The sequence below is a fragment of the Mustelus asterias genome, chromosome 15 (assembly GCF_964213995.1).
Source record: "Mustelus asterias chromosome 15, sMusAst1.hap1.1, whole genome shotgun sequence".
In the NCBI taxonomy this organism is placed as follows: Eukaryota; Metazoa; Chordata; class Chondrichthyes; order Carcharhiniformes; family Triakidae; genus Mustelus; species Mustelus asterias.
The window spans coordinates 61,051,085-61,077,324 of NC_135815.1; the positions used below are offsets into that span (position 1 = coordinate 61,051,085).

The following is a 26,240-nucleotide window of genomic DNA, read 5'->3' on the forward strand; positions in this document are numbered from 1 at the left end:
AATTTAAAAGAAAAGTCACAGTTATAATCAAAGAATCCCTACAGTGTAAAAGGAGGCCGTTTGGCCCATCGAGCCTGCACTAACAACAATCCCACCCAGGCCCTATCCCCATAACCCTACATATTACCGTGCTAATTCCCCTGACATTAAGGGGCAATTTAGCATGGCCAGTCCACCTAACCTGCATATCTTTGGGCCGTAAGAGGAAACCGGAGCACCCAGAGGAAACCCGCGCCGACACAGGGAGAACATGCAAACTCCAAACGATGACAGTCACCTTAGGCTGGAATTGAACCTGGGTCCTTGGCACTATGAGGCTGCAGTGCTAACCACTGTGAACCATGCCGCCCACTCGTCCTTATATAGGACCCTGAATTTCCTATAAAATAGTGCCAAAATAATGGCTTTGTGCTAAATTCTGACGCAGAACATGAAAAAAATTATGTTCTATGTGACTTATGCCCATTTTAATGCTATACTGAAATTTCGTAAGCACCTGAAAAGTAGGAGCAAGGATAAGTCATTTGTCCTTGGAACTTACTCTGCCATTCAACAAGATCATGGCTGAATAATTGCCTCAACTCCACCTCTCCAAAATATCCCCACATCTTAATTCCTTTCGTACCCAAAAATCTACTGGCCTCTAGCAACAATATACTCAAAAACTAAGCAGTCACACCTCTTTGGAGTAGACAATTCAAAAGGTTCTCAACCCTTTAAGAAATTTCTCATCATTACTGTTCATAAATGGCCCTTATTCTAAGTCTGTGACCCTATTTTGTATGTCCCCCAGCCAGAAAGAAGATTTTCTCCCCATCTACCCTGCCAAACCCCTCAATTTTTAAAAAATCTTTCATGAGATTACCTTTCATTCTTCTTAACTCCAGGGAATATGGGTTTAATCGACTCTTATCTTTCCTCCGAGAACAATCCTCCCATCCCAGGAATCTCACCTGGAATACTCCATACAGTTTTGGTTGCCTTACCTTAAAAAGGATATAGTAACATTGGAGGCAGTCCAAAGAAGATTCACCAGGCTAATTCCTGAGATGAGATGGCATGGTGATAGGGCGGCACAGTGGTTAGCACTGCTGCTTCACAGCTCCAGGGACCTGGGTTCGGTTCCTGGCTTGGGTTATTGTCTGTGTGGAGTTTGCACATTCTCCCCTTGTCTGCATGGATTTTCTCCGGGTGCTCCGGTTTCCTCCCACAGTTCAAAGATGTGCGGGTTAGGTTGATTGGCCAAGCTAAATCGCCCCTTAGTGTCCCAGGATGCGTAGAGGGATTAGCGGGGTAAACATATGGGGATAGGGCCTGGGTGGGATTGTTGTCGGTGCAGACTCGATGGGCCAATTGGCCTCTTTCTGCACTGTAGGGTTTCTATGATTCCATAAGAGGTTGTCCTACCGAGAGACACTAAATAGTCTTGGTCCTTGGAGCTTAGAAGAGTGAGGGTGATCTTATTCAAACATATAAGATCTTGAGGGGGCTTGACAAGGTGAGATGTCTTCACTAGTGGGAGAGTCTCGAACAAGGGGACATAGCTTCAAGATAAAGGGCCGATCATTTAAAACTGAGGTGCATAGCAATTGCTTCTTGTAGATGGTTATGAATCTCTGGAATTCTCTGCCCCAAAGGGTAGTGGAGGCCAGATCATTAGAAGTATTTAAAGTGGAGGTGGATAAATATTTGATAGATCACAATATCCTCATCACAACCTGCCCTTACCCCTATCTTAGTATCATCAGCAAATTTGGAAACCTTATATTCTGTTCCTTCCTCCAGGTCATTAATGTAAATAGTGAACAATTGTGGGCCAAGAAATGATCCCTGTGGTACACCACTAGTTACATCCTTCCAATCTGAAAATGACCCATTTATTCCAACTCTCTGTTTTCTATCTGAAAGCTAATCCGTGCTAACACACTTCCTCCAATTCCATGGACTTTTGCTTTACGCACCAGTTTCTTATGCCTTTTGGAAATCGAAGTACACGATAGCTACAGGTTCCCCTCTATCTATTCTTCTGTTATATCTCAATTCAATCAAATTTGTCAAACATGATTTACCTTTCATAAAAACATGTTGACTAGGTTTGATTATACTCAGCTTTCCTAAATGATTAGCTATTTCCTCTTTGATTAGTGCCTCCAGCATCTTGCCAATAATGGATGTTAAACTAACTGGCTTATCGTTCCCTGCCTTCTGGTTTTCTCCTTTTTTGGTTGTTTTCCAATCTTCTGATACCCTCCTGGAATTTAGTGATTATGAAGAATTTCACTATCTCTGCAGCCACTTCCATTAAAATCCTAGCATGCAGTTCATCGGTCCTGGCAACTTGTCTGCCTTTAACCTCTTGAGTTTCTCTAATACTCTATCCCTTGTGATTTGGATTTTTGTAAGTTCTACCATATTATTTGAAATCAGCCCATGTGATAACTCTTCCACTGTGGAGACTGATGCAAAAGAATTATTTAGTAGATCCGCCATTTCTTTGTTTGCTGTTATCAATTCACCTGCCTCGTTCAGTAGAGGTCCCAAACTTCCCAGTCCTCTAGTCTACTACTATCCATTGCCACTTTGTAGATGTTGCTTTTCAATTTAACATTATCGCTGACCTCCTGTATTAACCATGGATTTTGTCTCTTTCTCATGGAAACCCTCCTTTTGATTTGGATAAACTCCGGCTGAGCATTTTGGACCAGCTGTTTGAATATCTGCCACTGCTCATCTGCCTATTTACCCAGTTCACCTTGGACAACTCCTTCCTCATACTATTATAATTGCCCTTATTTAAGTTGAAGACACTGCTTATGGATGTATGGCATTCACCCTCAAACTGTAACGGTAATTCTATCATAATGTGGTCATTACTCCCTAGAGAATCCTTAACCACAAAATCCCTTATTAATCCTTCTTCATTACACAAAATTAGATCTAAAGCAGCCTGTTCCTGGGCTGTTTGATACCAATTGACTTAAACGGATCATATGCTAGAAGAATGGACAAACAAGTGGTAGATTAAATGGAATACAAAGAAATCTGAGGGGATACATTTTGACAGAATAAAAAGGGAGAGGCAATGTAGATTTAATGGTGCAGTTCCAGTGACACTCCACTAATTACAGCTTGCCAAGTTGGAAAAAGACCCATTTATCCATTAAGGGCCCAGTGTCATTACCACTACACCACTGCCTCCCTGGACCCCATGGGCTTCCGTAACACAGTGCAACATTAACAATACATCTGAATGTTCTTTTAAAATAAATTCTTAGCCATGAAGTAGTGTTTCTACAGAACTAATTGTTTTTGTTTGCCTTTTGTTTATATAATAAAATTAGCTCTATTAATATGGGATTGAATTCATTGCCTCTGTGCTTACCTCCAGATTATCTGGGCCAGTTTTATCTCCAGTAAACCACATGATCATTGATTCATGTCATAAAGTTTTACTTATTAAATGGTCCAAACTGATCAACTGAACTGATCCGTATTCATAAGTTATTACAGACATGCTGTAGTTCTCATTATGATGCCTTATCCTTGAATATCCAATCTACTCTTATGGACAACACATAAAGCAATAAATTAAAGTAAAAACAGTGTTCCACTGAGTTGGCTTATTGCACAGACCTTGTACAAATAGCCTTGTCGTGAACATTACCCAACTTATTAAACGTTACCTACTAAATTTTTTAATTTTTCCTCTGGCCTCCAAGGTTAGAGCATGAAATATGCCTACGATACCTGTTAGCAAGATTGATAAGGGTGTGTGTGAATATTGCTATTCACTAACTATTTACTGCCTGTATGAAGTTATGAGCAAAGCTAATCAAATATTGAGATACGCTTCAAGGACATTTGACTGGCAGCAAGTCAAAGTGAACCATTTCATAAGAGAGCATGCCATGAGCCACGCCACACATACCTGGAAGTGATTTCTAACCTGGTGAAACTACAATGAAACACCACATGAATGCTAAACATTGAATATTAAACAAGCTGCAGACAGAAAAACAAAAGCAAAATACTGAAAAAGCTGGAAATCTCTAATGAAAGCAGATATTGCTGGAAAGACTCAGCAGGTCAGACACCATTAGTGGAGTGAGAAACAAGGTTATTGTTTAAGGTTGATGACATTTTGTCTGAATAATACTATTCCCAAACTTTGAAAATTACCTTTTGAGCATCTCCCTCCCTTCAGCCCTAGCATTAACAGCCATTCTCTCAGCCACCTAGGCCCCAGTCTTTGCAATTCGCTACCTCCCTCAGTATCATCCTTAAAACCCACCTAATTAAACACTAGGTTACCGCCTCTTAATATGTCACTGTCCAACTAGCTGGTTATTTCTGATTACACCTCTGTGAAACATCTTGGAAAGTTCTTCCACTTGGGAGAAATGCAAGTTGTTTCTTATTCTGTGCTTTCTTAGACTAACTGCAGTTATCAAATTTTGCTGAATCTATGTTCTTGGCATTGGTGATGGTGTTTCCATGTGTCTGTTGCCCTTGCCTTCTAGGTAGTAGAGGTCATGGGTTTGGAAGGTGTCAATGATAGAACATTTGTGAATCATGTACATAATGCACACGGCATTGGTGTGGGGAGAATGGTTGCATCAGCTGGTGGGTGGGGTGCCCGGCCAATCAGGTTGCCTTGTCCAGAATAATGTTGAACTTCTTGAGTATTGTTGAAACCTCACTCATCCAGGCAAGTTAAGAGTATTTCATCACACTCCTGACTTGTGCCTTGTAAGTGGTGGACAGGCTTTGGGGGAGACAGGAGATGAGTTACTTGCTTCAGAATGAGGAACTCCTGCGGTGATGTCCTACAACACCAGGTTAAAGTCCAACAGGTTTATTTGGCAGCACTAGCTTTCGGAGCCTCAAGCTCCTTCATCAGGTGACTGAGGACTTGTGTTCACAAACAGGGCATATAAAGACACAAACTCAATTTACAAGATAATGGTTGGAATGCAAATCTCTACAGGTAATCAAGTCTTAAAGCCCAGGCAAGTCGTGGGGGTTACAGATAGTGTGACATGAACCCAAGAAGGCGGCCTTCACGACACATGACAACGCAGAATCGCTGAGCAGAAACTGATAGCCAAGTTCTGCACACATGAGGACGGCCTCAACCAGGATCTTGGGTTGATGTCACACTATCTGTAACGCCCACGACTTGCCTGGGCTTGCAAAATCTCACTAACTGTCCTGGCTGGAGACAATACACACCTCTTTAACCTGTGCTTGGCCCTCTCTCCACTCACATTGTCTATACCTTTAAGACTTGATTACCTGTAGAGACTCGCATTCCAACCATTATCTTGTAAATTGAGTTTGTGTCTTTATATGCCTTGTTTGTGAACACAAGTCCTCACTCATCTGATGAAGGAGCGTGAGGCTCCGAAAGCTAATGCTGCCAAATAAACCTGTTGGACTTTAACCTGGTGTTGTGAGACTTCTTACTGTGCTTACCCCAGTCCAACGCCGGCATCTCCACATCGTGATGTCCTACAACAGAGATGGTTGGCTTCCAAGAACCACAGCCATCTTCCTTTGTGCTAAGTTTTTCTCCAATCAAGGCTGTACAGAAACAGCATAGCTGGAGGCGTAGCTAGTTCTGCAGCACAAGTCTTCAGCACTGCTGCTGGAATGTTGTCAGGACCCATAGCCTTTGCTGTATCCAATACCTTCAGCTATACCCTGAAAACATATGAATTGAATTGTTTTGGCTGAAAACTGGCATCTGATATGATGGGACCTCTGGCTGAAGGTGCTTGTGAATGTTTCAGCCTTGACCTTGAATGACCACCACCATCCACAACTGGTAAGACTGCAGAGCTTTGATCTAATCCGTTGGCAGTGAATTGCTTTGCTCTGTCTATCGCATGTTTTGCATGCATGTGTTGTTTTGAAATTTCAGATTGGTAGCTCGATTTTAGGTATGCCTGGTGCTGCTCTTGACATGCACACTTATCACAATTTGATCCCCTGGCTTGAAGGTAATGGTAGAGTGAGGGATCTGCCAGACCATAAGATGACAGCTTGTAGTTGAATAACATTCTGCAGCTTCTGATGCCTCATGGGGCTCATGGATCTGTTTGGAGTCCATTTAGCATGATGATAGTGCCATGCAAGACAGTGGATGGTATTCTTAGTGCAAAGAAGGAACTGTGTGGCCATTCCTCTCAACAGTGTCACAGACAGATTCATCCGTTGTGCAATACAGTAACACTGTGTCCAAATAGACGAGGAAAATCTTAAGTCAGAGAGAAAAATCAGAAGAGTGAGGTCGGGGAAGTAAGAAGTGTTCAAGTCCAATTTATGAGATAGTTGGTGCATTGTTTTAATTTTCCAAAATGCCCTAGATTCTAGAAGGTTCAATTAGATTGGAAGATAGCAAACGTATCTCCATTATTCAAAAAGGGAGGAAGACAGAAAGCAGTAAACTATAGGCCAGTTAGCCTAACATCTGTGACAGGAAAAATGTTAAAAGACATTATTAAAGATGTTATGGAAGAGCACTTAAAGAAATTCAAGGAAATCAGGCAAAGTAACCATGGTTTTGTGAATGGGAAATTATGTTTAACCAATTTATTGGCATTCTTTGAGGGAGTCACAGGTGCTATGAATATAAAAGAGCTGATGGATGTACTGTACCTTGATTTCCAGAAGGCATTTGATGTGGTGCAATATCAACGGTTATTATGGAAAATCAAAGCTGGTGGTGCAGGGGTAACATATTGGCGTGGATAGAAGATTGGCTAGCTTACAGGGGTCGGTGCTGGTGCTGCAACTTTTTACAACTGATATTGGAATGAAGGAACTGAATTGCTGAAATTGCAAACAAAAACTTGAGACAACGATCGAACAAAAGACAAAGAAAATTACAGCACAGGAACAGGCCCTTTGGCCCTCCAAGCCTGCACCAACCATGCTGGATAGTTGGGAAAGTAAGTTGTTGGACATAGAGAAGCTACAAATGGACATAGATAGGTTAAATGGGTGGAAGAAAGATTTAGCATATAGAGAATAATGAGGGAAAATGTGAAATTGCCAATTTTTACAGGAGGAATATAAAATATGCATATTACCTAAATGGTGAGAGATTGCAGAGCTCTGAGGGGCAGCGGATATGGGTGTCCAAGTGCATGAATGTCAGTAAGTAAGTGTGCAACTACAGCAAATAATTAGGACAGCTAATAGAATGTTATGGTTTACAGCGAGGGGAATTGAATACAAAAGTATGGAGGTTATACTTCAGTGCAGAACGGTGGCACATTGGTTAGCACTGCTGCCTCACAGTGCCAGGGACCTGGATTCAATTTAGCTTGGGTGACTGTGTGTGTGTGGAGTCTGCATGTTCTCCCTGTGTCTGCGTGGATTTCCTCCGGGTGCATCGGTATCCTCCCACAGTCCAAAAGACGTGCTGGTTAGGTGCATTGACCATGCTAAATTGTCCCTTTGTGTACCCGAACAGGCGCTGGAGTGTGGTGACTAGGGGATTTTCACAGTAACTTCATTGCAATATTAATGTAATGACACTAATAAATAAATTTTAAACTTTAGTTCTACAAGGCATTGGTGAGACCACACCTCGAGTACTGTGTACAGTATTGGTCTCCTTAATTAAGGAAAGATGCAAGTGTTTGGAAGCAATTCACAAAAGGCCTACAAAAGTAATAACTGGAATGGACAGGTGTCTTATGAGGAAAAGTTGCACAGGCTAGCCTTGCGTCCACTGGAGTTTAGAAGATTAAGATGCGACAATTTAATTGAAACGTATAAAATCCTGAGGGGTCTCGACAAGGTGGATGTGGAAAGATATTTCCTCTTATGGGTGAATCTAGTGCTAGGGATCACTGTTTAAAAATATGGAGGCACCCATTTATGAGAGGTGACAATAATTGTTCTCTGAGAAGACGGCACAGTGGTTAGCCCTGCTGTCTCTCAGCACCTGGGATCTGGTTTCGATTCCCGGCTTGGGTCACTGTCTGTGTGGAATTTGCAAATTCTCCCTGTGTCTGCGTGGGTTTCCTCTGGGTGCTCCGGTTTCCTCCCACAGTCCAAAGATGTGTGGGCCAGGTGCATTGGCCATGCTAAATTGCCCCTTAGTGTCCCGGGATGCATAGGTTAGAGGGATTAGTGGGATAAATATGTGGGATTTGGGGGATAGGGCCCGGGTGGGATTGTTGCCGGTGTGGACTCGATGGGCTGAATGGTCTCTTTCTGGACTGTAGGGATTCTATGAGGGTAGTGAGTCTTTCGAACTCCCTTCTTCAAAAGATCGTGGAAGCAGAGTCTTTGAATATTTTTAAGGCAGAACGAGATGGATTATTTATAGCAAGTGGGTGAAAGGCTATTGGGGTGGGTGGGAATGTGGAGTTGAGGTTATAATGTGATCAACTATAATCTTATTGAATGGCAGAGCAGGCCTGAGGATTGAGTAGCCTACTCCTGCTCCTAATTCGTACCTTCATATCTAATTTCCTTCCATTAGTGGCAACATTTTAATTATTTAATTGATTGTGAAACACTGTGATCAAGAAAGATGTAATATATATTTATGGAAGTTTGTTTTTTCTTACCCTTACCCCACTTATTCTGATTCATTGTTGTTTTGGTGAGAACATTCCAGAAACATTATTAAAACATTTCCTGGTGACTTTTTCATTTGGAAAAATCCTTTCCTAACAATCTTAGGCTTGGTGCTTAATATCTAGTAATGCTTGTGTACGTCTATAGTGAAATATTGGAGCAGCTCTGTGTATGCCAGAAATGTGAAAGGTTAAGCTTTGGAGTTCCTTTGTCAACAGGAACATGATGTATTAGTACACAAATTGGAAACACTTTTGAAAATAACCTTCAGGACTGGAATAATTATGAGAAAGATATTTCTTCACTGAAAAGGATGACACAGTATATTGACCTTGTCCATCCATTTCCTAAAATAACATTGATGTTCCATATTTTAATCTTTCTGATTTCCTCGATTAAATGTCAGGACATAAATAGATTGTTATTAGTTAGATCGTATGCTGCTACTTTTCCAGATGCAAACAGCAGATTATCATCTTAATAGAGATTGAATTTATGCTTGAACGTATACATTGTTTAAGACTGTAGATATTATTAATATTGTAATGCATACTCTTCCCTCAGGAGTACAGGTCTGTATGACGAACTAACGTTTTGTAATTTGAGTCATACTGACATGGTTCCTTAGCAACCAGCAATCAGACTTTTGGCAGTCTCAGTGAAGGGAGTATTGTGTTGGTAGCTTACATATAGATCAGATTAAACTGAGAATCACTTCCTACAAATAGCTGGCGATGTGATGCTATGGGGCTTTCTAACTAGGTGATCAATACAGGAAATGTGCTTATGGTCCACCTTTTTAAATGAACACAGCAGGGGCTTGGTTTGAAAAGCCTTATAATGCTGAGCATAAATTGTCAAATCTGCTAGAGACTGTTAACATGGAGCCTTTTTATCTGATTTTGTATTATTTGATAACTGGTGTTAGCTATGGAGTGATAGCTTGCAGAGAAGGGTTGAATGGATGTGTTACTTGTTCTCTTTTAGTACATTAATAGCTGGATAAAGGGTTATTCATGTCCACTTATATAGCAAACCTTAGGTTGCCAAATCAACTAAGTTGAGGTACAAAACGAATGGCCACATTTTAAAAAATCAGGAATGGTAGATAGTAGTTCTATTACTTGTCTCGTAATCCAGAGGTCTGCTCCTCACGCAGCTGGGGAATTTACATTCAATTAATGCAGTCTGGAGTAAAAAGCTGGCATCCATTATGGTGACCATTAATCTGCCAGATTCCAGTGAACAACTTGGGCACTGTGGTTACACTGCTGCCTGACAGAACCAGGCACCCAGGTTCAATTCCTGGCTTGGGTGACTGTTGCAATCTTTCTTGCCTGTCTCTAGTTTATCAAAACTATTGTGATACGTGCACTTCTAAAGATTTTTCATCCTTATCCAGATACCTAGTCCTTCCCACGAGTTCAAAGCAAGACTCATTTGCTATCTTTAGTTAATCTGATATTTAAAAGATTTATATTGGTTTAATATCTCCAAACTCTGGCTTCAGATAAATCAGTTGTTTATTCATCTCTTTCAGAGTTTATCTATGCCCAGTAGTTACTTTTTATTATTACAATGATTCTGATTTACTGTGTGGCCCTCTGTGAGATCTAAACCCCAGAATTTTTTTCCCTGTCTTTTGAACATGTCTTTTTGCTTGATCATTTTACTAATCCCTGGAAATAATTCAGCAGTTTCAGAAACGCTCGTTTGGGAAATGCTGCAGAGTCTAACTTTGGTAATTTGCAGAGCCCAGATGTGAGAGTACTCAGTTTCTTTGATCTGCTCTGTGTTACCTATCAATCTCATACCGGAAATATGTATGTTTATGGGGAAAACTCAGCAGAGTGCAGAAATGTTGGTTTCTATTTGATTTCAAGCTACAATCAGGACAGTTTTAATCACTGTGCCGACCAATAAACCAAAAGAACCAAATTTTAAAAAGGACCCCAACAAAAAAAAGACAATATTTCACATTTCTAATTTTTCCTTTAACACTGATCGTCATTGAACATAAGCTCTCAATGAACCCGAATTCCATGATCTTCACCAAACTGGCGCATTCTGCAGAACCTTCTCAGCTCTGCCGACAACATTCGATGGCATGGATCACCAAAAATACCTTTATCCGAATCCTCAATAACACCCCTGTGCACTGTATGACTGGCCCCAGTCAACCAGTTCCTTTAGAATAACTGAAGCAGTGACAGTAACCTTATTTTTCCTTATCTCCACTCCCAGATCCAGCCTTCGTGTCTGCCTTTTTTCAGCTTCCTCTACTTCCTCTAGCAGCAGCTTGTCACATGGGCCGCCTTTGCCTCAGCTGAGGTCATATAGGCTTGTTCTACATCCTACAGTCCAGATCGCATGATCACCCAATACCCCAAACAGTACCACCTTGCAATATCATTTGCTGCTTGGCAGGTGTTGTTGAGCCCAGGACAGTGACCAGTACAGGTGTTACTGCTGCTGCCACCTCTGACCAACCTCCCGCTGCCTGCCCTGCTATCTTCAGCTGCTCGGCTTAAGCTGACTGTATCACACAGTCAGCTGTAGAATCTAAACGCTGACCCTCCATGCAAAATACAGACTGTCATTTGTGGTTATGATACCTGCCTGATCAAGATAAAAGCTGCTTCATATCCGTTTTGATTTGGAGAGCACTACAGAGTAAGCAATTGTTTAGAGACAGCAAGAAGAGTAAATATTGATTATGGACTATTCTTTTTCTTTCCTTGATATAAGTTGTGAATGCTCAAACATTATAATGTGGAAGAAAATTCCTAAACAGTATTTATATTATAATTTTGCAGAATAGTAAACCATTTGAAATTTCTACTGTTCCAAGTATTTTTCTAAAAGAACAACTAGCAAACCAAGCAAAAAGGTACAATAAATAATGAATGCAGTTGTTTTATTCCTCTAGCATTTGACATAAAATCTTCGACACTATTAGATAATTTCATAGAAGGATCAGTTAGAAATTTATGATAAATCCCACAAAGCAGTACAGTGATAAACTTAATAGGAACAGGAGTAGGCCAATTACCTCCTTGACATTGTTCTGTCAATCAATTAGATTATAGTTGATCTGTATCTTAATTCTATTTACCATTCCCTGACTAATGTCTATCAATCTTAGTTTTTAAATTTTCAATTGACTTAAATTAACCTCAACAGCCTTTGGAGAGAGAATTCCAGATTTTCATTATCTTTTTGAAGAATTGCTTTTTGACATCAACTCTGAACAGCTCAGTTCTGATTTTCTTTGAGTTTCCTCATCAGGAAAAATAGTTTATTTCTATCTGCCTTCTCAAATCCTTTTAATCATCACCAACACCTCAATTACATCACAACTTAATCTTCCATACTCAAGGAAATACAAGCCTAGTTGATAATTTAACCCTTTCAACCCAGATACTATTCTGGTGAATCTGCACTGCAGCTGCTCTCAGGCCAATATATGCCTCCAACTGACGCAGCGCCCAGAATTGAATGAGGCACGAACTAAATGACAGGATTTAACCTGAGGCCTGTATAGTTGTAGCATACCTTCCAGCCCTTTGTATTCCAGACCCCATTGAGATGAAAGTCAACAATCCATTAGTCTTTTAAAATTTTTTGTACCTGTCCATAGTTTATTTTGATTTCTGTATTTAAACTTCTAAATATTTTAGTTTTTCCTATTTATATGCCATTTAGAAAATACCCTGATCAATCTTTGATAGATGACCACACACCTGTCCACGTTAAACTTCATCAGCCAGAACCTTTGCCCACTCAATGTGTCGCTATGTCCCTTTGCAACTTTCTGCACTCTTTCACACTAATTACTGTTTTACGTAACTTAACATCATCAACAAGCTAAGAAAAAAAAGGTTCTATGTCTTTGAGTCATTTCTAAATATTGTGAAAAGTTGAGGCCCCATTATAGATTGGGGGGGGGGAGGGAGGGAACACACACAACATTGGGTTGCCTTCCTCCTGACCATTTCTCTGCCCATGTAAATAGTTCCCTCCAATTCCAAGCACACTCATTTATATAAGCAATTGTTGCATGAAAAGAATTGCTGCCTGTTGTAAATCAATAGACACATCATTGTCTTTAGTTAGCTCATAAAATTCTAGAATTCTGGGGCGGCACGGTAGCACAGTGGTTAGCACTGCTGCTTCACAGCTCCGGGGACCTGGGTTCGATTCCCGGCTTGGGTCACTGTCTGTGTGGAGTTTGCACATTCTCCTCGTGTCTACGTGGGTTTCCTCCGGGTGCTCCGGTTTCCTCCCACCGTCCAAAGATGTGCGGGTTAGGTTGATTGGCCATGCTAAAATTTCCCCTTAGTGTCCTGGGATGTGTAGATTAGAGGGATTAGCGGGTAAAATATGTAGGGATATGGGGGTAGGGCCTGGGTGGGATTGTGGTCGGTGCAGACTCGATGGGCCGAATGGCCTCTTCTGTACTGTAGGGTTTCTATGATTATGATTAAGATTTGTTTGAGCCCATTTACCTTTAACAAAATTAATTCTACCACTCTTATTAGTTTATACTTGTTCTAGTGCTGAGTCCCTCTGCACCGAGTTACGGATTTTGAACTTCACAATAGCAATTTACTTCTTTCTTCAATTAATTTTCTAATCCAAGACTTTGCAGTTCTCGTACTTTCTTATATTCACAATTGCTGTAGGTAAATACAGTTGACAATCTGTGCACCAAGATCCTAACAACAGTGGATGAAATCAATGGTCAGTTTTTTACATATGTTGGTCGAAGGAGGAATGTTGGTTGGGACACCATTATGTTCCCTACTGTTTTTTGAACAATGCCATGCAATCTGTTACATCCACCTGAGAGGGCATGCATTCCCGATTGTTTTTGGCTGCTGGAAAAGAAAATGTGATACGGTGGCACATAGAAGCACAGAAACTAGAAGCAAGAGTAGGCCATTCGGCCCTTCGAGCCTGTTCCACCATTCATTTTGATTATGCTATTCATTGAATTCAATATCCTGATTTCCCCCCCCTCCCCTCCCCCCCGCCATATCCCTTGATCCCCAAGAGCTATATCTAATTTCTTCTTGAAATCAAACAACGTTTTGTCCTTAACTACATTCTGTGGTAGTGAATTCCATAGATTCACCACCTTCTAGGTGAAGAAATTTCTCATCACCTCAGTTCTAAAAGGTTCACCCCTTATCCTCAAATTATGACCCCTAGTTCTGGACTCCCCCACCATTGGCAACATTCTTTCTGAATCTACCCTGTCTAAACCTGTTAGAATTTTATAAATTTCTGTGAGATCCCCTCTCACTCTTCTAAACTCCAGTGAATGTAATCCTAACCGATTTCTCTCTCCTCATATGACAGACCTGCCATTCCCAGAAATCAGCCTGGTAAACCTTTGCTATACTCCCTCTACAATAAGGACATCCTTCCTCAGATAAGGACACCAAAACTGCGCACAATACTCCAGGTGTGGCCTCACCAACGCCCTATATAATTGCAACAAAACATCCCTTCCTTATACTCAAATCCTCTCGCTATGAAGGCCAACATACCATTTGCCGCCTTTACTGTTTGCTGTTCCTACACGCGTACTTGTCAGATGCCCACACACTCAGCCCGTCCAAATCACACTGAAGCATCTCTGCATGAACCAGCGACTCCCCTGTTGTGTTGCTCATAGTGAGTTGCAGGATATGGTGTTAAATATATATCTAAAAAAACAGAAAAAGCAGGAAGTGTAAATTTAGTATATATAGTAACAAAAAAAACAGAATTCATAAACAGACTTGGGATTGGGGGAAGAGTATTGTGCTCAATGGAAATGAAGTGCTTGTTTTTGGATTAGCTGAAATTAAGTGAGTTACAAAAACATAATGGAAGGAATTTTTCCCATCCTGCCTGCCGTGGGAATCACAGGTGGTAGGGGGCAGACCATAGAAAGGTCCGTTGACCTCGGGCAGGATTTTCTGGTTTTGGGGCAAGCGTAGCTGGAAAATCCTGCCCAATATTTTGTGCTGCAAGCACACTTAAAGTGTGATGCACATTCATTAATGTATTTGCATCTATAGATGGTATTTACTTCACTGGCATATAAAAAAACCTTGCTTTTTATTCCAAAGATTTTCCAAGTACTTTACAATGAATAGGTTACTCCTGAAGTGCAGTCACTGTTAAGTAGGCAAACGTAGCAACTTATCTGTATTCCACAAGCAAATGAGCAGTCAATGAATGACCCGCTAATCTATTTTTGGCAAGTTGGTTGAAGGCAGATAAAGAATAAATACCTTGTTATTTTTCAAATAGTACCAAGTGATCTTTTACATCCATCTGAACATATCAATGTCTTATCCAAAAGGGAGCATTTCCAAGAATATAGCAGTGCTCAGTATAACATTGAAATGGTAGCCCAGATGTTATAATTGGGTCCTTGAGTGGTGCTTGAACCCACAATACTGTGAATCAGGAGTAGGGTGCCAGCAACTGAACCAAGTGACACTTAATGATCAATAACTTCTTGGTGCTAGATGTTTGTAGGAGCAGCTTTTGTGAGCCTGGGTTTCTTGTATAATAACTGTTTGGTTCTCAAAAGTTTGGATTTCCTCTGCAAGTTTCTATATCTTACTGTTAAATCTTAACAGTAATTTAATAGGTTTACCAACAATTACAGAACTCAATTTAGCATTAATTCAGTAATCAATCAGAATAAGTGCAACTAAAGCCTGGCTTTACACGGATACAGTCTGCATCTCCAGAAGAAACTGGCAACAGATAGGCTTGGTTCAGTGTGCAGTTTGCTAATTAAAGACAGTACACTGGGGTATTCTACACAATGTGAATGGGGATGTGGTTGCTAAGCTTCAGTTTGAAGCTCGGGCTGAAACTCTGTTTAAGCATGCTGTTTGGAGTCAGTAGTATTTTGGAAAAAAATATGCTGCTCAAACAGAAACATTTCACTCCAAAGAAATACTATGCTTTGAAACCACAAGTGGCCTATGGATTTCTATTGGCAGAAACCTAACCAGATCTAGAAGTATGAAAAAAATTCCAGAGAAATGGAAAGCAAACTCCTGGAGATGGGCAGTACTAATAATAGATTCTTGGTTACTAACAATGTAAACTGTAGAAGCTTGTGAATCATGCAAATCATCTTTTTAAACAAGTGACAAAGGTCAGTGGTCACAGAGAATAAGTTAAAGCTTTCTGCAGTTGAAATCTGTCTGTGCTAATTTAGTTTGATGTAGTACAGTTCATAGTGGAGAATGATGAGGAAGAGGTCATGTGCAAGAATTGTCAGTATGAGTTACGTCAGACTTTTGAGGAAATCATTGAAAGACATAAACTGTGACCTGTCATTCCTTGCAGGTATTAGTAAAATGATCGCTACTGAAATAACTTGATCGATGGATTTTTCACAAGCTGCACTCATAGTGGTAACGTTGCTGTGCTATAAATAGAACCTGTTCCATCTCCAGAATAGAATGCTTGTTACGGGGTCATATGTAGTATGCAGGATAAAGATCTTGATCTGCTAGTACTTGGCTTTCTTGGCCAGTGTAATGAAGATGCAAGGAATGAACATGAAGCCTGACTGCTGATATTTATAGTTCATATGAGTTATCTGATACAATAGAATGCTGGGAGCTGAAATACACAGAAATTCCCACAATCCCACTTTTTCAAAAATAAGTGGAAAATTTAACATAACTAAAAATGAAAATTGTGAACATGAGTTGTATTTGTTCTGCAAATGAGGCCTTTTGCAACTCTTGTGAGCTGTTGAGTTTTTCCTTTTTACTAACATTTAATAATTGCATTCCAGTACAGATGAGACTCTTGTGTCACATTTCTTTGAATACCAATGTTAATATCCTCCACAGATTAAACCGAGGATTCATTAATTATTTTGTGAATAATTTCATCAAGAATTAGACGAATTAAATGATTATGGAATGAAATGAGATTCCACAATTATTTTAATATTCATTTACTCTTCTGAAGATACTCTACATGTATGTGGTGTGGACCTAAACAGTCTAAATAGAGTTTCAAATCAGTCCAGCAATTTAAAAAGCTAACAGTGGTAATGGTTTGTCTTTGTCTTGACCTTACTATCATTGTGTTTGAGCCGTAAAGTCACAGATATATAATAACATGTGGCAAAATGTTTTAATCATCGCTTTCATTGTGAAACTGTAAATAAACATCTCAGTGCTTCAGGGCAACATGGTAGCAGTGTTTAGCACTGCTGCCTCACAACGCCAGGGACCTGGGTTCAATTCCCTGCTTGGGTCACTGTTTGTACGGAGTCTGCACATTCTCCCCGTGTCTGCGTGGATTTCCTCCGGGTGCTCTGGTTTCCTCCCACAGTCTGAAAGACGTGCTAGTTAGGTGCATTGGCCATGTTAAATTCTCCCTCAGTGTACCCAAACACCCAGAGTGTAGCGGCTAGGGGATTTTCACAGTAACTTCATTGCAGTGTTAATGTAAGACTATTTGTGATAATAAATAAACAATGGAAATTAAACTCAAAAGATCATTTTTTGTGAAGGATCTGGCTCTTTACTGTGATCGTGTAAAAAGTCTCAAGTGTAGTAGGATCTTCACTGAACATGCAATTTCTCATCAATTGTTGGGTAATTGAAGTTCTTGCTTCATATTATGAGATAAATTGGCACCTAATTGTGACTTTTATCTTTTGGCTAGGATTTATCTGGATCCATTGATGATTTGCCAACGGGGACGGAAGGTACACTAAGTTCTGGAGTTAGTGCTTCAGGATCCTCAAGTGGTCAAGGAGAACAGAGTAATCCTGCACAATCTCCCTTCTCCCCTCATGCTTCCCCCCACCTCACTGGTATCCGGGGTCCTTCCCCGTCCCCTGTTGGTTCTCCTGTTGGAAGCAACCAGTCCAGGTCTGGACCCCTCTCCCCAGCAGGTGTACCAGGTAATTGTATATTTTCCTTTTGGGTAAATGTTCTATGACAATAGAATCTTGCTGCACAGAAACAGGCCATTTGGCCCATGAAGTTTGTGCATTGTTTCTCTTCTCATGATCCATCAACCTCGTCTAATCTCACTCCTGCTTGCTTTTGATATTTCTCTTTTTCATGCAGCTACCTTTTTTTTTAAAAGAATGTTTGAACTGTTTTTCAGCAAGTTTCTTTCAAAACAAAATTACACAATTTATGTTCCACATAAATATGTATTTTTAAACTTCTTACCTTTTTATGAATATCTTAATTTTGTGCCACCTCTTTACCAGTTTACCAATCGGGGAAATGTTCTATCACTACTAACTTTACCATAATCTTTTATAATCTTGCAGACATCTGACTCGCGGATTTTCACAGTAACTCCATTGCAGTGTTTTGTAAGCCTACTTGTGACACTAATGAATAAACTTTAAAACAGACCTTTCCTTAGCTTTTTCAGCTGTATTGAAAAATACTTCTCAACTCTCTCTTGGCTCAAAATCACCCAGGTAACGTTCTGGTAACTGCACACTCTCCTATTTCTCTTGTCTTTGCATCCTTCCTATATGGGATGCCCAAAATAATGCACAATATTCCCAACTGACTGATGTCTTATGCAAGTTCAATATTACCTCTTTTCTATTGTATTAAATGCCTCTAAATAGAAAACAAAGATTGTTTATTTTCCAACTTATGTTACCACGTTATAATGATCTACATACCAACATCGCCCTGCTCCTGCACTGTGTTTCCTTTCCTTAGTCCTACTTCCAAAATGTATTCATTCGATTTTTAATGCCTATTTTTTGAAATTATAATTTTTCCTGTCCCGCGCTTTTACAATGGGCCTGAGACACTCACAGAAATGCCAATTTAAGCAGCATTCAGCTGCTTTAAACAGAGAAATCTTTTACCGAAGTCATGACAATTTATTGCAAAACCACAAATACGCTCACCATTCTTGTACTCAAAAAGGTACATGATTTTTTTAAATGATATATTTCTTGCACCTTAAAAGTATCAGTGCAGATTCTATTTGATATTTATTCTGGCATTTTTAACTAAACAGATTAATTTGGAAACACTGAGGACCTTAATGTATGCGTATATTTTATATGACACTTAGTTCAAATCCTGAGACTAAATACAAAATCCATTTGTCGTAAGCTGCCTTTCTCCGTTTTGTTTTAGCTTTGATTTCCTTTCTCATCCCTTGTCTACCTTTTGCTTTCAAAGGAATATGCCTAGTTTGGACGTGAAGTATCTCTGCTCTGAATGCCTTCCATTGATCTGTTACTGTTTGTCCAGCAATTGCCTGGTCCCACATACCTGTACTTTGTTGCTTCTTAAAATCACTGCAATTAGCTTTTCTATACTTAAGCGTTTTGTTTTGATATTTTCTGCTCTCTTTCTATAATTACTAGACTGAATTATTTTATGGCTACTATTAGTTAAGTGAACACATTCCAATAGCCTTAACCTCAATCCAAAGAACAAAGAAAATTACAGCACAGGAACTTCAGCCTTCGGCCCTCCAAGCCTGCACCGATCATGCTGCCCTCCATTCCCATCCTATTCATGTATTTGTCAAGACGTCCCTTAAAAGTCACTATCGTATCTGCTTCCACTACCTCCCCCAGCAGCAAGCTTCAGGCATCCAGCACCCTCTGTGTAAAAAAAACTTGCTTCGTACATCTCCTTTAAACCTTGCACCTTAAACCTATGTCCACTAGTAATTGACTTTTCCACCCTGGGAAAAAGCTTCTGACTATCCACTCTGTCCATGCCCCTCATAATCTTGTAGACTTCTAATAGGTCGCCCCTCAACCTTCGTCGTTCCAGTGAGAACAAACCAAGTTTTTCCAACCTCTCCTCATAATGCCCTCCATACCAGGCAACATCCTGGTAAATCTTTTCTGTGCCCTCTCCAAAGCCTCCACATTCCAAGTGTGGCCTAACTAAGGTTCTATAAAGCTGCAACATGACTTGCCAATTTTTAAACTCAGTGTCCCGGCTGATGAAGGCAAGCATGCCGTATGCCTTCTTGACTACCTTCTCCACCTGTGTTGCCACTTTCAATGACCTGTGCACCTGTACACCCAGATCCCTTTGCCTATCAATACTCCTAAGGGTTCTGCCATTTACTGTATATTTCCTATCTGTATTACACCTTCCAAAATGCATTACCTCACATTTGTCCGGATTAAATTCCATCTGCCATCTCTCTGCCCAAGCCTCCAACCGATCTATATCCTGCTGTATCCTCTGACTGAGCTCATCGCTATCCGCAAATCCACCAACCTTCCGAGGGCCAGGTTCAACACTACTTCATTCCCATCATCATCATCCTCCTCCTCCTTCAAAGGTCACTCGGGATTGAGGATGACTTGCTTCCACTCTGGTTCAATGCATTCTGAGATGGCTGATAAATCCAATCTGCAGACTCTTGCACGTGAAGGACAGGTGGTGCTTGAAGGGTTGGGTAGATGGGTTATTTGGAGGTTTGTGCACTGCCTCCAACATCTCAACTTCACCTCGGTATGATCCTGATGAAGTCAGTCACAATGCAGGATCTCCCATGAGTCAATGGGCATGTTTGATCTTTTCAGGGATGCTTTGAGGACACCCATAAAGCATTTCTGCTGTCCTCCAGGGAGTTCCCTGCCACAACTGGAGCGGCACGACGGCACAGTGGTTAGCACTGCTGCCCCACAGCGCCAGGGACCCGTATCCAATTCCAACCTCTGTGTGGAGTTTGCACATTCTCCCCATGTCTGTGTGGTTTTCCTCTGGGTGCTCCGGTTTCCTCCCACAGTCTAAAGATATGTGGGTTTAGGCTGATTGGCCATGCTAAATTGACCCTAATGTCAGGGAATTAGCAGGATAAATATGAGGGGTTGTGGGAATAGGGCCTGGGTGGGATTGTGGTCAGTGCAGATTCGATGAGACGAGCGGCCTCCTTCTGCACTATAGGGATTCTATGAACTGAATAGAACAGTTGCTTCAGGAGCCTGGTGTCAAGATTCCATGCACTTTGCAAAGTATTTTCCCAATATGTCCTGCCACCTTCAAATATCTATGCACGTGAATTCCCAGGTCTCTTGTCCATTTGCACTCTTTAGAACAATGCTGTTATGGCTGTATAACCTTTTCTTATCCCTCTGTCAAAATGCATCGCCTCACACTTCTCTATTAAATTCCATCTGCCTCTTGCTGCTCGTTCTGTTAGCCTATGTTCTGTTGCAATCAATTTGTTGCTATTTGCTACACCTCCAAGTTTGGCATCATTGGCAGACTTTAATGTTATACTCTGTCTTTCAATATCCAAGTTATTTATAAATATATCAAAAAAGCAGTGATCCACGCAGTGATTCTTGGAGAACACCACTGTCTACCATCCTCAAGTCTGAATAATGACCATTTACCATGATTTGCTGTTTTCTGTCCTTGAGACCCCACTGAACTCTTAAAAACTCTAAAGATACTCAGAAGCTGACCTTCAAACTTTAAAAGACTCATCTTTTAGAAACTGATTTCCAAAGGACTGAGATACTAAAATAGTTTTTAAAAATTGAAAATACCGAATAGACACAATAGAAACTGCCATCAAGTGAATTGTCAACAATAGTGAAAAGTGCCACATCTTTGTTTAATCAAGTTTGCATCTTCATGGGGCGGAAAGTCCTCATTAAAGGATGACTTGATATTTATAGGTTTAAAAGTCTGTGTTTTTGGTTATTTGTTCATGGAGTGTGTGTATGTGGCTGGCAAGGGCAGCATTTGTTGAAAGAGTGGTGATGAGATGCTTTCTTGACCGACTGCAATTTAATTAGTGTAGGTTTACCCAAAAGGGAGTTACTATTGATTGATTGATTTGATTTATTGTTATCACATGTATTAGTATACAGTGAAAAGTATTGTTTCTTGCACGCTATACGGACAAAGCATACCGTTCATAGAGAAGGAAACGAGTGTTACTGTCATAGTTAGGATGTAGAGAAAGATCAACTTAGCGCAGGGTAAGTCCATTCAAAAGTCTGAAGGCAGCAGGGAAGAAGCTGTTCTTGAGTCGTTTGGTACGTGACCTCAGACTTTTTCCTGAAGGACGAAGGTGGAAGAGAGTATATCCGGGGTGCGTGGGGTCCTTAATTATGCTGGCTGCTTTTTCGAGGCAGCGGGAAGTGTAGACAGAGTCAATGAATGGGAGGCTGATTTGCGTGATGGTCTGGGCTTCATTCACGACCTTTTGTAGTTTCTTGCGGTCCTGAGCAGAGCAGGAGCCATACCAAGCTGTGATACAACCAGAAACAGTGCTTTCTATGGCGCATCTGTAAAAGTTGGTGAGAGTCGCAGCTGACATGGCAAATTTCCTTCATCTCCTGGGAAAGTAAAGGTGTTGGTGGGCTTTCTTAACTATAGTGTCGGCATGGGGGGAACCAGGACCGGTTGATGGTGATCTGGACACCAAAGAATTTGAATCCTGGAACTCCCTTTGAGTTACAAAGTGAGTTCCAGGATTTTGATCACGTGACAGTAAAGGAATGGCAAGTCAGGATGGTGTATGGCTTGAAGAGGAGATTATAGGTGGTCTAATTTGTCTTCTGCCCTTCTCCTTCCAAGTGGTGGAAATGGCACAGGTTTGGGAGATGCTATGAAGGAGTAGCTTTCCGAGTTGCTACAGTGTATCATGTGGATGGTACACATTACTCCTCACACAGAGTGGCAGCAGAGGGAATGAACAGTTAAAATGGTGGATAGGGTGCAAATTCTGGATGGTGTCCAGCTTCTTGAGTTTTGTTGGAGCTGCATTCATCCAGGCAAGTGGGGAATATTCCATCACACTTCTGACTTGTGCTTTGCGGAGGTAGTAGTGGGTTACTCTTCACAGAATTCTCAGCATCTGACCCACTTTTGTAGCCACAGTATTTATTTTTCTGGTCAGTGGTGATTCCCAGGATCTTGATGGTGGGGAATTCAGCACTGGTAATGCTGTTGAATGATCCGGGGATGAAGGATTGACATATGAGGAGAGATTAAATGGTTTGGTCTTGTATTCACTGGAGTTTAGAAGGATGAGAAAGGATCTGATTGACAAATATAAAATGTTAAAAGGGATTGATAAAGTAAATGTTGACTAAATGTTTACCCTTTTGGGGCAATCTAAAACAAGACATCACAGGTGTAGGTTTAGAGGCGATAGATTTAAAACTAAGATGAGGAGAACTACTACTCCCAGAGGGTGGAGAATTTGTGGAACTCGCTGCCCCATAGCATGGTTGAGTCTAAATCATTGAATGGTTTCAAGAGGGACATAGACATATTTCTAATTTTTAAAAAGAAGAATATGGGAACAGGTGGGGAGGTGGATTTGAGACCAGGGAGAGATCAGCCATGATCTGATTGAATGGCGGAGCAGGCGCGAAGGGCTGAATTTGCCAACTTCTGCTCCTTGTTCTCATGCTAACAATGTGAGACCACTCCATCTAGGCTGGCTTGTCATTGATGCCAAATTCATAACCCTGTAAAATCTACATGCCGACACTGCATTTGCACCGATAAGTTGTGAAAATCATAATGCGCTAAGCCTAAATAACTAGGGCATTAATGTTAGCCATTTACTCTGCCTTTGGTAGGCTGAATGATTTTAAAAGATCTAATTAACATTACAAATAAAAGAAATGGATAACCTAGTCCTTCTGTCAGATGTGGGAAATTAGGGAGCAATCTAGTCTCCCTGACAACTTTGTCTGCCAGAAGTGTGTCCAGCTGCAGCTCCTCGCAGACCGCATTGTTCGGTTGGAGCAGCAAATGGATACGCTGCGGAGCGTACAGGAGGCAGAGAGTGTGATAGACACGAGTTACAGGGAGGTTGTCACACCACAGGTTCAGTCAGGTAGATGGATGATGGCCAGGAGAGGCAGGCAGGTAGTGCAGGAGTCTCCTGTGGCTATTCCCCTTTCAAACAGGTATACCGTTTTGGATACTGTTAAGGGGGATCCTACTAGGGGAAGATACCAGCAGCAGCCAGGCCTGTGGTACCACACCTGGTAGTGCTGTAGAGCAGGGTCGGGCAAAGAGCAAGCGAGCAGTAGTAATAGGGGACTCACTAGTTAGAGGCACAGACAGGCATTTCTGTGGCCGCAATCGAGACTCTAGGATGGTGTGTTGTCTCCCTGGTGCCAGGGTCAAGGAAGTCTCTGAGCAGTTGCAGGACATTCATGAGGGGGAGGGTGAGCAGCCAGAAATCGTTATTGATACCAACGACATAGGTAGAAAAAGGGATGAGGTCCTGAAGTGTGAATATAGAGAGTTAGGCAGAAGGCTAAAGTGCAGGACCTCAAAGGTAGTAATTTCTGGGCAACTACCAGTATCACGTGCTAGTGAGAGTAGGAATAGGAAGATTAGGCAGATGAATGCATGGCTTGAGAGTTGGTGCAGGGGGCTGGGATTTAATTTTTGGATAATTGGGATCTCTTCTGGGGAAGGGCTGACCTGTTCAAGAGGGACGGGTTACACCTGAACTGGAGGGGGACTAATATCCTGGTGGGGAGATTTGCTCGAGCCACTTGGGAGGGTTTACACTAGTTTGGCAGGGAGGTGGGACCCAAAGCAGTAGGGAGACAGAAGAGAAAGTTGAGGACAGCACAGAAGTTAAAGAGAGCACATTAAGTAGTAAAGGCAGAGTCAGTAATCCTGGTACTAGATAGATCAGGCAAAAGCAAGACAGAGAGCAAGAGAAGTCCAGATTAAACTGCATTTATTTCAATGCAAGAGGCCTGACGGGCAAGGCAGATTAACTCAGGGCATGGATGGGTACATGGGATTGGGATATTATAGCAATTACTGAAACATGGCTAAGCGAGGGACAGGACTGGCTGCTCAATGTTCCAGGGTACAGATGCTATAGGAAAGATAGAACAGAGGTAAGAGAGGAGGGGAAGTTGCACTTTTGATTAAGGAAAACATGACAGCAGTACTGAGAGAGGATATATCCGAGGGTTCGCCCATTGAGTCTATATGGGTTGAACTGAGAAATAAGAAGGAGGAAATCACTTTGATAGGGTTGTACTATAGGCCCCCAAATAGAAATTGAAGAGCACATATCTAAGGAGATTACAGATAGCTCCAAGAAAAATAGGGTGGTAATAGTCAGAGATTTTAACTTTCCCAACATTGACAGGGACAGCCATAGTATTAGAGGGTTGGATGGAGAGAAATTTGTTGAGTGTGTTCAGGAGGAATTTCTCATTCAGTATGTGGATGGCCCGACTAGAGAGGGGGCAAAACCTGACCTCCTCTTGGGAAATAAGGAAGGGCAGGTGACAGAAGTGTTAGGATCACTTTGGGACCAGTGACCATAATTCCATTAGTTTTAAGATAGCTATGGAGAATGATAGGTCTGGCCCAAAAGTTAAAATTCTAAATTGGGACAAGGCCAATTTTGATGGTATCAGGCAGAAACTTTCAAAAGTTAATTGGGGGAGTCTGTGGGAAGGCAAAGGGATGTCTGGTAACTGGGAGGCTTTCATAAGTGTGTTAACCAAGGTTCAGGGTAAGCACATTCCTCTTAGAGTGAAGGGCAAGGCTGGTAGAAGTAGGGAACCCTGGATGACTCGGGATATTGAGGCCCTGGTCAAGAAGGCGAAGGAGACACATGACATGCATAGGCAGCTGGGATTAAATTGATCCCTTGAAGAATATAGAGGGTGTAGGAATAAAGTTAAGAGAGAAATCAGGAGGGCAAAAAGGAGACACGAGATTGTTTTGGCAGATAAGGCAAAGGAGAATCCAAAGAGCTTCTACAAATTCATAAAGGGCAAAAGAGTGACAAGAGAGAGAGTAGGGCCTCTTAAAGCTCAACAAGGTCATCTCTGTGCGGATCCACAAGAGATGGGTCAGATCCTAAATGAATATTTCTCATCAGCATTCACCGTTGAGAAAAGTATGGATATTAGGGAACTTGGGGAAATAAATAGTGATGTCTTGAGGAGTGTACATATAGCAGAGAAGGAGATGCTGGAAGTCTTAAAGCGCATCAAGGTCGATAAATCCCCAGGACCTGATGAAGTGTATCCCAGGACATTGTGGGAGGCTAGGGAGGAAATTGCAGGTCCCCTAGCAGAGATATTTGAATCACCGATAGTCACAGGTGAGGTGCCTGAAGATTGGAGGGTGGCAAATGTTGCCCCTTTATTTAAGAAAGGCTGCAGGGAAAAGTCTAGGAACTACAGGCCAGTGAACCTCACATTCCTTAGTGGGTAAGTTGTTGGAAGGTATTTTGAGAGACAGGATCTGCAGGCATTTAGAGATGCAAGTACTAATTATGGACAGTCAGCATGGCTTTGTGAGTGGAAAATCATGTGTCTCAAATTTGATTGAGTTTTTTGAAGCCGTAATCGAGAAGATAGATGAGGGCAGTGCAGTCGATGTTGTCTACATAGACTTTAGCAAGGCCTTTGACAAGGTACCACATGGTAGATTGTTGCATAAGGTTAAATCTCACGGGATCCAGGGTGCAGTAGCCAAATGGATACAAAATTGGCTTGATAACAGAAGACAGAGGGTGATTGTAAAGGGTTGCTTTTCAAACTGGAGATCTGTGACCAATGGTGTGCCTCAGGGATCGGTGCTGGGTCCACTGTTATTTGTAATTTATATTAATGATTT

The 26,240-nt window shown here is 41.3% G+C and overlaps 1 protein-coding gene across 4 annotated transcripts in view; it reads left to right on the forward strand.

Annotated features, from left to right (window-relative positions):
* LOC144504532 (AT-rich interactive domain-containing protein 1B-like) overlaps positions 1-26,240 on the forward strand; it is a 602,681-nt gene that overhangs the window by 346,079 nt on the left and 230,362 nt on the right. For all 4 annotated transcript variants that reach the window (XM_078229967.1, XM_078229969.1, XM_078229968.1 and 1 more), the window contains exon 5: positions 17,305-17,545. In XM_078229967.1, coding sequence (XP_078086093.1) covers positions 17,305-17,545 — 241 coding nt within the window. The remainder of the gene's footprint in view (positions 1-17,304; positions 17,546-26,240) is intronic.